The 12,063-nt window shown below is 41.4% G+C and overlaps 1 protein-coding gene across 4 annotated transcripts in view; it reads right to left on the bottom strand.

The window, feature by feature from the left end:
• The window catches only part of KALRN (kalirin RhoGEF kinase), a 982,696-nt gene that overhangs the window by 555,890 nt on the left and 414,743 nt on the right, over positions 1–12,063 (bottom strand). For all 4 annotated transcript variants that reach the window (XM_069064963.1, XM_069064965.1, XM_069064964.1 and 1 more), the window contains one exon: positions 3,399–3,590. In XM_069064963.1, the coding sequence (XP_068921064.1) occupies positions 3,399–3,590 (192 nt within the window). The remainder of the gene's footprint in view (positions 1–3,398; positions 3,591–12,063) is intronic.

Raw genomic sequence — 12,063 nt, 5'->3', positions numbered from 1 at the left:
AGTATGTGTCAGTGGTGGGACCTGAGCCCAAGTCTTCTGGGTCACAGAGGGGGAGAGGGAAGGAATAAGCATTCTTAAAGCACTTACACTGTACCAACCACTTTATAAATATTATCTCATTCGATCCTTACGACAACCCTGTGAGGTAGATACTGATATTATGGCCATTTTATATAGCTAGAGAAACTGAAGCCAACAGAGGTGAAATGATTTACCCAAGGTCACATAGACAGAAAGTGCCTGAGGTTAGATTTGAACTTCTTGATTCCAGGTCCAGAGCTCTAGCCCCTGTGTCTCCAACTGCCTCTGGCTTTTAAGTCAGTTCTCTATTCACTGTGCAATGCTGCTGGTCATATGACATGCAATGTACAATTTGACAGAGGCACCAAATTAACAAAAATTAACAACTGTGCAAGGGTATGGATTTCCACAAACAATTGATGAGCCCAGTGGAATCTTTCTGGTTTACTGGGCAAAAAATACCTTTAAAAATGTAAACAGGCTTCCAAGCAATGACTCAGAATACTTCTATATGTGATTCCTCTCTAGTGGGGGCACAGCTCCATTTAAATTAATTGCCTAAATACCTTTTTATCCCATTGCCTGGAATAGCTCCTGTGGGACAATAAAAAGCTGCCTAAATAAACGTATTGAAAGGACAGTCAGGGATAGCTTTTTCAGATGAAGGGAAGCGTGGTTTATGGCTTTTGCTAACAGATTAGGGAGGGTTATGGTAATACCTGAAGAACTGACATTAAAAAAAATAGATATCAAGAAAATTGCTTCTGATTCAAATCAGTTCGAGTCAGGAAACATCCAACAAAAAGACCCTCACCAGCTAAAGCCCAGCGTTGGCTCTGCATGTAAGCATTTAAGTTCTAGCCTCAGTGCCGGCACCTTTCATGCTCTAGTTTTTTCCTTTCTTTTTTTTTTCCATTAAAAAAATCACATTAGGTCATATTTTAGCAATTCCAGAAAAGTGTTGGATTTTACCCAGTAATAGATTTCATGTGTTTGATGACATCCTGGTGACTGTTCTCCCTCTCCAAACATGCTATAGAGTGAAAAATCCTGGAAAAGGCCTTGTATTCATGCCTCAAGCCTAAAGGAGGCATGTGCCAATGGAGGAAAAATCTAAGACTCCCTCCCCTTTCCCCCTCTCCCCCACACCAAGTGATCCACATAGACCTAAGAAAGATACAATCATTGTATCACAGAATTAGCACTGGAAGGGACCTCAAAGGTCTACAAGGCCGAGCACCTTATTTTAAAAATAAGGGGGCCGGCTAGGTGACGCAATGAATAGAGCACCAGCTCTGGAGTCAAGAGGACCTGAGTTCAAATCCAGCCTCAGACACTTAACACAAAAACTAGCTGTGTGACCTTGAGCAAGTCACAACCCCAATGGCCCTCCAAAAAGCAAAAAATAAATAAATGAATGAATGAATAGATGGATGGATGGATGAATGAACAAATAATAATAAAAATAAGGAAGCAGTCCTGGAGAGGAGACATGATTTGTTCTATAGACACATTGATAAATGACATTTATATAGGATCATAGATTCAGAACTAAGAAGGGATCTTAGGGGCTACCCAATCCAATCCCTTCATTTTGCAGAGAAGGGAACAAGCCCACAGAGATGAAGTCATCTGTCCATGCAACTCTCCAAAGTCTCTCCTGACAACACGTCTGTCTCTCATTCTACTATACCATGTTGCATCTCAAGGAAGAGGGTGCTCAGGGCAAGGGGGAAGCAGGAACATAGAGGACAGAACATGGAAGAGTCCATCTAATCCCACTTCTTCATTTTATAGATGGGGAAACCAAGACACAGTGTAATTTTGCCCAAGAGTACACAGACATTAAGTGGCAGAGGGGGGATTAGAACCCAGGTCCTTTGACTCCCAGACCACTCTCTTTTTCTGCTGTCCCCTGCAACCCTTCTATTCTAATCCCTCTGGATTTTTGAGCCAAGAGTTGCAAACGCATGGAGATGGGGTGGGATGGCAGAGGGGTATAACTCCTTGTTTCTAAACCTGAAGCAGCCCTCTGATAGACCAATGACCCATGGGGTAATTTCTTGTTTCTACACTGGTGCTATGCTGTAGGCTACCCAGGAGAGGAAAGGTACCTCCTGCCTTTGCAGACCTCTATCTACGTCAGTAAATGGAGCATTGGGGCTTGGAATCAGGAATACCCATCTTCTTGAGTTCAAATATGGCCTTAGAAACTTACTATTTTCTGTGACCCTGGACAAGTCATTTCACCCTGCTTGCCTCAGTTTCCTCATCTAGAAAATGAGCTAGAGCTAGAGAAGGAAACGGCAAACCACTCTAGTGTTTTTTCCAAGACAGCCCCAAAAGGGGTCGTGGAGAGTCGGACATGGATGAAATAATTCAACAACAACAAAAATGTCCAAGATGGACACACATAGAAAAGTGTATGAACTAGTAAACAAACACACTTATGAGTTTTGGCTGTGCTGATACACTGTGCGCCATATTACCCAGTGTGGGAATTACCCATAACAAGCATGTAACATTCGGATGGCTTCCCTCTGGACCACAGACACATATGTTTTATTTCTATCTTTGAATAGTGGAGCTTTGAATAGAGTACCGGCCCTGGAGTCAGGAGGACCTGAGTTCAAATTTGACTCCAGACACATAACACAAAAAAACTAGCTGTGTGACCTTGGGCAAGTCATTTAACTCCAACTGCCCTACTTTCCTCCTCCAAAAGAAAAAAAAATAAATCTTTGGTCCTTTTCATATGGATATAGGTAACGTGAGAGAGAAGATAGGGTGTTGGACTATAGATATAAATCCTGCCTCAGAAATTTAATTAGGTGAGTGATCATGGGCATCTTCCTGGGCCTCCTTGTCCACCTGCAAAATGAGAGAATTGGACTCAATGTCTAAGGTCCCTTCCAGCTCTAAATCCATTCCCCTATACTTCTAGGTAAAAACTCAGCCCAATGCTTTTCCCTAGTGGGGAAAATAATCAAATATTGAAAGTTTGTCTAAAGTCAGATAATTAACAAAATAAATGAAAGGGACCATTTCAACCACTCACTGTTTGTAATAATCACTAATACTCATTTAGCACAACAGTTTCCTCACAGCAACCCTGAAGTAGGTGGTACAATTAGTAGAAAGCCCATTATACAGATGTGGAGACTGAAACTCAGAGAAGTAACTTCCCTAGGGCCACCCACTTACCAGGCATGGAATGGAGGCTCGAGTTCAGCTCTCTCCACTCCAGTTCAAGGCTCTTGGTTCCACCACACCAAGTTTCCTTTCTGGCTCCATGACAAATGGCCCTCAGCCCTGCCTCAGTCCCCCCACCCCTCACAGAAGCCCATTTCCAAAGTACGTCCCGCCGTCTCTCTCACCTGCTCGGCTTTCTGGTGGAACACGGCCGACATGGCCAGGATGGTGCTGCGCTCATCTAGGGCGGCCGCAAAGCTCTTCCATTCCTGGTCCAGTTGAGTGGAGATCTGTTTGATCTGCTGGGAAGCATAGTGGCCGGCTTCCGATAGGCGGGAGGCCACAGACATGATGCGGTTGATGTTCACGTAGGCATTCTGAGAAACAAAAGGGAAGTTCCTTAGAGGTCCAGTTAACAGGCCGTTAATTGGGCACGTTAGGTGGGGGTTGGGGGATGGAGATACCCAAAACACAGAAGACAGAGCCAGGGAGACCAGAGCAGCACATCAGTTTAGAGTATAAATCAATTATTGGCAACATGCATATTGATATGATATTCATCTGCTAGGCAGAAAAGCAGGTTCATTCAATGGTGCTGCTAATGTCTGTCTGCTAAGCAGTGGGGAAGAATCGCTGAATGTGATGATATTCGTGGAGATTTAGCCAGTGAGGCTAAACATATGAGGAGTGAAGTGCTAATGCTTCAAGCTCCTCCAGGCATATTCTCTAACTTGTATAAGATGTGTGAGTGTTTTGAGAGCCCAGCCCCATCTTGATAAAGAAACCCACAGCTAAGTCCAGGGTGGGAAACCCAAGACCACTCAGCACTCTCAGCAGGCATTCCAGACTCCCACTCTGAGACAGGTTGAGGCAGCAGCAGGCATTCATACAGGCAGCTAGGTTGCACAGTGTATAGAGTGTCAGGACCAGAGTCAGGAAGGCACATCAAAGCCGGCCTCAGATACTTATTGGATGTGTGCCCTTGGGCAAGTCATTTAACCCTGTTGGTCTCAGTTTTCTCATCTGTAAAGTGGGCTGAAGAAGGAAATGGCAAACCCCTCCAGTATCTTTGCTAAGAAAAACTCCAAGTGGGGTCACAGAGAGTAGGACATGACTGCAAAACAACTGAACAACAAAAAAAGATGGTCATATGATCATAGATTTAGGGCTCAAAGGAACATCAGAGGCCATTGGTCCAATTGCCTCATTTTACAAATAAACTAAGGCTCAGGGATGCTATAGTGACTTCACCAAGGTCACAGAGGCACTAAGCAGCACAGAGGAGGGGGAGAGTTTGAATGGAGCTCCTCTGATGCAAGAGCAAGTGGCCAGTGTTCTTTCCATTATTATTTGTCATTCAGTTGTTTCAGTCATGTCTGACTCTTCCTGACCCCATTTGGGGTCTTCTTGGCAGAGATACCAGAGTGGTCTGCCATTTCCTTCTCCAGCTCCTTTTACAGATGAGGAAACTGAGATAAACAGGGGTAAGTGACTTGCCCAGGGTCACACAGCGAGGAAGCATCTGAGGCTGGATTTCATCTCAGGTTCTCCTGATTACAGGCCCAGAGTTGTATCTACTGCATCATCTAGCTCAATCAAAACTTAAATAGGAACAGACACAGCTGCACCATCTTTCACCCTAAAAATCATGCCTATGAAGAAATCTCTCCTTCTCTCTACTTGACTTAGGAACATCCCTACCCCCAATAAAGCATTGAAAGCACCCAGGGTCTCCCACAGTTTCTGCTGGCTCCCTTTATCTACTGTTTTGTTTACATTCATTCCCAGCTTGGCTTGGAAATTAAAAATGTATGAACACTCCTCCCCTGTTTCTAGATTAGGCCGGCAGAAACTCCTTTCAGGAAGAAAAGAGACAAAAGAAAAATGTCACCAATCTGAGAGGGGGGAGGAGGGTTATTTTTAACTTATTCTTACTAATTGTCTGAGACGTCAAAACAATCAAATAATATTGTGGCAGCCTCTATAACTCTGTGAGAAGCACACAATGCCCGAGTGCAGCAGGATGGCATTTGAGAAAATGTCTTAAAAACTTGGGCTTCTGCCTTTCCAAGACAATGAAGATTCATCAGCAATTGCACCTGTGTCCCTCCTGAGCCAGGTGTCTGTACGTCATTCTGCAGTAGTTCATTGACACCAGAGTGGGATTCATGGAAGTTCTTTATCACAGTTCGTCCATCCCTCTGTCCTTCCTCCACCAGCTTTACAACCACCCCTCCTGGACCTTCTGCTTGCAGGCACACTACTAAGAGAAATGCTTATTGAGAACTAATGACTTGGGGAGATTCAGAAGTCTGCCTTTATCTTTTATCCTCATTTGAAGGCTGAACTAACCTTCTCTATCCAGACCCTCCCAGGTAGGGCAGCCATTGTGTTCTGCTCAGGTTTGAATGGGAATAAATTCTTTGAATCCACTGTCCAAGGCTGGGGGTAGCTTAAGAAGTAAATGATATGATCAAAATTCAGGTCCAGCCCCTCACTGGAATATCCATTCTCTCATTAATTGTTAACCAGTCAGAGCCGATTACCATCCAGGGGAAACACCTATTCTTCAAAGGGCATAGAAACTCTGAGCCTTCTGCCATGATTTTCTTTGGTCAAAGAGAGAGGTGGGCAAATGACCATCCTTTATTAAAATACTGGCCCTATTAATAAAATGATTAAATTGCCCAGAAATTATGTCCCTCAAACCTTTTTAATCATCACTCTACCCTCACCCAGTCCAGTGCCATAAGCTCTCGAGGGGAGAAACTATCAGCACAATAGATTTAGACCCCAGAGTGAACTCAAATCCTATCTTTGTGACCTTGGGCAAATCATCTAATTTCTCTGGGCTTGAGTTTTTTTTCTTTGGAAAATGAGGGGCTTGCACTAGGGTCAGGGGTGAGGAACCCACACCCTAGAGGGCCGCCTGTGGCCTTAAATGCAACCCTTTGACTGATCCAAACTGAATCCAAACTTCACAGAACAAAGCCCCAATAAAAGGAATTGTCTTGTAAAACTTGGATGCAGTCAAAAGGCTGCAGCCAAGGATCCAGAAGGCCACATGTGGCCTCAAGGCTGCAGAGTCCCCAACCCTGCACTAGGTGGTCTCTGAGACACCTTTTTAGCTGAGTCTACAATCGTATGTGTAAAGCATGGTGCTAGAAATAGTCACAAAGACTGTTCTAATGTATAATCATGGGTCTGGAAGAGAACTCCATGATCATCTTTTCCTGTGGCAGCTAGGTGGTACCTAGAGAGAGTGCTGGAAGATCTGTGTTCAAATCCAGCCTCAAATCCAAATACTTCCTGGCTGTATGACTGTGGGCAAGCCACTTCACCTCACCTCAGTCTGCCTCAATTTCCTCAACTGTAAAATGGAGTTAATAACAGCACCTGCCTTTCAGGGTTGTTGTGAGGTTCAAATGAGATAATATTTCTAAAGTATTTAGCACAATGTTTGGCACATAGCAGGCATTTAATACATGTTTGTTTCCTTCTTTATCCAAATCTCTCTCTTTTTTAAAATAGGCAAGTAAACTGGAAGAAGGGCCACTTCAAAGAGTGCTGGATTTAAACCCAGAGATCTAGGATCAAATTCTGGTTCTACTACTTGCTGTGTGACCTTGGATAAGTCAGTTAGCCTTTCTGGGCCTGAGTTTTCTAATATATAAAGTAAGTTAATTAGACTAGATGATTCCTTCACTTCCTTCCAGCTCTAAAATTTTGATACTGTGAATATAATATGTCATTTATAATGTCAGATCAAGGTCTTTAAAATGGGTTTTGCCCTTTGCATGATGCTATCCTGCCTCTCTAGCAACCCTCACTTAGCAAGCTCTTTCTTGTAACTGACCTGAATCCTTTCTGCCTCACACATTTCCTTAGTGGATGGAACCACCGTCTTCTTGAGTAATAATCCTTCAGGGTTCTGAGGACTCATCATTAACTCATCATTCAGCACTACTTTCTCTGGGCTTCTAAACAAATTTCCTTAAAAGGAAAATCTACTCATAAAATTGATGGGGAGAAAATGTCCTTAAAAGTGGGAGTGTATATGCTGATTTCAGTGGCTCTGGCTTCTAAATAAATAAGCTGTTACATTAGGGGAAAAAAGCACAATTTTAATTTCCTTTCTCTCTATTCCAAGATTAACTGAAATCCTCCCTTCTGCAAAAAATCTTGGCTAAATGGATAACAAGGAAGACTCTTAATTCCCAGCAACCCCTGGTTAACACCAAACTAGGGGAGGAGGGAAGTATTAAAAACAGGAATGTGGCATTCACTTGTCCTGGTCAAAAAAAAAAAAAAAAGTCTCATGTTCTTTGCCTGGAGAGGAAAAGAAGCTAGAAAAGGGCAGGGCATAATAATGTGATGTCTATATTACCTGACACTCTCCATCCCTACTCCAAGCAGGCAGGCTAGTCATTTGCATGCCTGGCCAATGCTAGGGTCACTTAGACTCCTTACACACTCCCTGGAATAGGGGAGTCAAGGACCCCATGGTATTTTCTCTGATAATCTCCGTCTCCCCTCACCATCTTCCCTATCTCTTTCTAAATGCAGTGCCTGAGTGACAATGAATGGGAGAAGTATTTTGGTTGTTTATGTGGTCCTAGCTTGAGGTACTACCAGTCAACCCCACCATGTAGCACTGCTAAGAGGATCCTTCTGGGGGAAGAGGAGGTGCTATCCAAGTGTGGGAATAGGTGAGTTTGGTGGGTCATATGCAATGGTGACAAATACAAACGCTGGCAAGTTAGAGGTATCTAACTGGTCCTTCCTCTCAAGAAGTCCCTCTGCTAGTGAGTACCCTCCCTCTACCCATTTTCATCAGATGGCAACTCACAAGGAAAGGAAGCATAAGTTCACTGATTCCTCCCACCTCACTTCACACCCTCCCAGCCACTAAATGAATGAATGAATGAAAAAAGCATTTTCAAGTATTTACTGTATGACAGGCTCTGTACTAGGTGTTAGAAATTCAACTACAAGCAAGCCAAGGGTCTCTGCCCTTAAGAAGCTTATGTTCTGATAGGAGAAGACAAGACACCTTTTTTTGTCTCCCTTTTGAGTCAGAATTGGAAAGCAGAGTGTGGGGCCAGGGGGTAGAACCCCAGAAGTGGTGGAAGTTTGGAAGTTTGGAAGTGGCCAGGAGACCCATTCCTAACCCTACCCCATGAATTGGGCACACCCACACCCTTGTAACAAAACAAAACAGTTATGCAAAACCACTCACTATAGACTGACTTCTCCAAAGAAAAGAAGGCACATCTCCTTCTCAGTCTTTTCAGGGGCAAGACTGGGCATTAAAATTCAATGAAACAAGCTGCATTTTGGTGTTCTTTTCATATACATTATGGGTGTAATGTATATTATCCTTCTGATTCTCATCTCAATTCTCACAAATCTGCTAACGTACAATAATATCCTACTACCTTCAAACATTGGAGCAACTAGGTGCTAGACCTGGAGTCAGGAAGACATTTTCCTGAATTAAAATCTAACCTCAGACACATACTAGCTGTGTGACTCTGGGTAAGTCACTTAACCCTGTTTGCCTCTGTTTCCTTATCTGTAAAATGAGCTACAGAAGGAAATGTCAAAACACTCAAGTATCTCTACCAAGAAAATTTCAAATGGGGTCATGAAGAGCCAGACATAACTGAAATGACTGAAGAATAACAACTTTCAAATATCACAATATAGTGTTCATTCTCCAGTCTATGGATACCCATATTATCTCTAGTTCTTTGCTACTACCAAAAATTAAAAGAAAAAAGGAAAGAGAAAAAGTGGTACTGCGAATATTTAGTTATTTGAGGTCTCTTTCTATCACTAAGGAACCTGGATTATATACCCAGCAAGGGGGAGGGGAGGTGAATATGATTCAAAGGGCACATCACTTTTTTTTCTATCCCAATATTTTTTTAAACCATTAAAATCTTTTATTTCTATATCCCTTCATTTCCAAGTTATGTTCCACCTCCTCCCCTACCCAAAGAAACATCCAATGTAACAACAAACATTTTTTATACTTTTTTTTGGAGGGGGGAAAGCAAGGTATTTGGGGCTAACTGACTTGCCCAAGGTCACACAGCTAGTATCAAGTGTCTGAGGCTTAATTTGAACTCAGGTCCTTCTGACTCCAGGGCCCGTGCTTTATTCACTGGGCCACCTAGCTGCCCCCACCAATAAACATTTTCAAAGCAATTCAGCTAAACAGTGCAGCATATGTACTATTCCAAATTCATCATTCCCCAACTCTGTAAAATAGGAAGAGAGATACTTTTTAAAAATCTTCTTTTTGGGGGGGAACAAGCTGAGTGATTATATTATAAATACATAGCATTCCAACTAGAAAACACTTTATAGAGATAAAATTGGAGGAATATTAATTCTTCATAGGTGGGTCATGACAATATAATGACAACACTACTAAATTAATTTGTTTATTCAGTGTCACAGTCATCAAACTACCAAAAGATTATTTTTAGAACTAGAAAAAAAAACAATAACAAATTCATCTAGAAAAACAAAATATCAAGAACTACAAGAGGATTGATGATACAACAGGGAAAACAAAAGGGGTCTTGCAGTACCAGATCTCAAACTACACTGTAAAGAGTGATCATCAAAGCATTTGGTACTGGTTAAGAAACATACATATCAGGGTGGCTAGATGGCACAATGAACAGAGCACTAGCCCTGGAGTCAGGAGGACCTGAGTTCAATTTGGCTTCAGACACTTAACACTTATTAGCTGTGTGACCTTGGGCAAGTCATTTAACCCCAACTGCCCTGCTCTTCCCCCTCCAAAAAATAAAAGAAAGAAAGAGAGAGAGAGAGAGAGAGAGAGAGAGAGAGAGAGAGAGAGAGAGAGAGAGAGAAAGGAAGGAAGGAAGGAAGGAAGGAAGGAAGGAAGGAAGGAAGGAAGGAAGGAAGGAAGGAGGGAAGGAGGGAAGGAGGGAAGAAAGGAAGAAGGGAAGAAAGGAAGAAAGGAAGAAAGGAAGAAAGGAAGGAAAGAAGGAGGGAAGGAGGGAAGGAGGGAAGGAGGGAAAGAGGGAAGGAGGGAAAGAAGGAAGGAAGGAAGGAAGAAAGGAAGAAAGGAAGAAAGAAAGAAAGAAAAAAAGAAAGAAAGAAAGAAAGAAAGGAAGAAAGAAAGGAAGGAAGATCAGTAAAACAGGTTAGGAAGATAATATACATAAGCAAACGAGCGCAGTAGTCTCATGTTTTATAAATCCAAAGTTCTCAATAAATGTAGTAAGAACTCACTTTTCAATAAAAAAAAAAGCTACCAATAAAACTGGAAAGCAATCTGGCAGAAATTAGGCTTTAAAACAACATCTTACAGTATATAACAAGATATACTCCAAATGGATATATTACTTAGATATAAAAGGTGACATCATAAGCAAGTTAGAGGAAGAAGGTGGGGGGGGGGATCTTCCTAATCTATGGATAGGGGAAGAATTCATGACCAAATCGGAGAGAGGGAAGATTACAAAGGATAAAGTGGACAGTTTTAATTATATAAAATTTAAAAGCTTTTGCACAAACAATACCAACAGTTAATATTAGAAGTGAAACAGGCAAATGGGGAGAAAAATCTCAGGATTGAGTTTCTCTAATAAAGGTCTCATATCCAAGACACATAAGGAATTGATTCAAATTTATAAGAATAAGAGTCATTCTTCAATTGATAAATGGTCAAAGAATATTAAATGCAAGTTTTTGTAGGATGAAATCCAACATACTAGCAGTCATATGAAAAACACTCCAAGTCACTAATAATTAGAAAAAATATATATAATTGAAACAGCCCTGAGCTTCTACCTAACAGCCATTGGGTTGACAAATAATAAAAAAATAAAATGAAAATTTTTGGAGAGGCAATACAAAACCAGCATGCTAATTCACTGTTGGTAGATGTGTGTATCAGTCCAGTCATTATGTAAAGAAATTTGAAACTATGCCCAAAATATTACTAAGTTGTGCATATATTTTGACCTATCACTACCACTATGAGCCTTATATCCCCAAAGAGATGAAAGAAAGTGGGGAAAGACCTATATGTACAAAAATAATATGGTAACCAATTAATTAGTATTATTATTTTAATAATTAATAGTAACAAAAAACTGGATAAAAGGAAGATGCCCACCTGGTAGGGGATGACTAAATAATGCCAGATGGATATAATGAAATATTATTATGCCATAAGAAATAATGAATGGACAGTTTTAGAGAAACTGGGAAGATGTCTATGAACTGATACAGAGTGAGGTGAGCAGAACCAGAAGAACAATTTATGTAAGGACATTATAAAGAAAAACAACCTTGGAAAACTTTAGCACTCCAATAAACGTGATAACAAACCACATTTTAAGTGAACTGATGATGAAGCATGCTACCTTTTTCTGGACAGAGAGGTAATGGATTCAAAATTAATAATAAAACATATATTTTCAGACATTGCCAATGAGAGAATTTTTTTGCTCTTTTTTTTTTTTTTGCCTTTTAGAGGGCAATTGGGGTTAAGTAACTTGCCCAAGGTTACACGGCTAGTTTTTTTTTTGTGTGGGTGTTAAGTGTCTGAGGCCGGAACCGAACTTGGGTCCTCCTGACTCTGGGGCCAGCACTTACTCACTGCACTACCTAGCCATCCCATGTTTGCTCTTTTTAATAATGCACATTTGTTACTAGGATTTTCTTTTGCTTCTTTGTTGTTGTTGTTCAATGGGAGTAGAGGAGAGAAAATAAATGCTTGTTAAATAGAAAAAAAAAAAACATGACCTTTGCTTTCAGGTTGTGTTTCTGCCTCTATACATCGTTAGAGTCCTTATATTG

Source organism: Petaurus breviceps, unplaced genomic scaffold, assembly GCF_028583685.1.
Source record: "Petaurus breviceps papuanus isolate PSGF00001 unplaced genomic scaffold, PetGlider_PUasm1.0 90654, whole genome shotgun sequence".
In the NCBI taxonomy this organism is placed as follows: domain Eukaryota; kingdom Metazoa; phylum Chordata; class Mammalia; order Diprotodontia; family Petauridae; genus Petaurus; species Petaurus breviceps.
The sequence above is the reverse complement of the archived record's forward strand: the minus strand, read 5'-3'. Positions and strand labels throughout refer to the sequence as shown.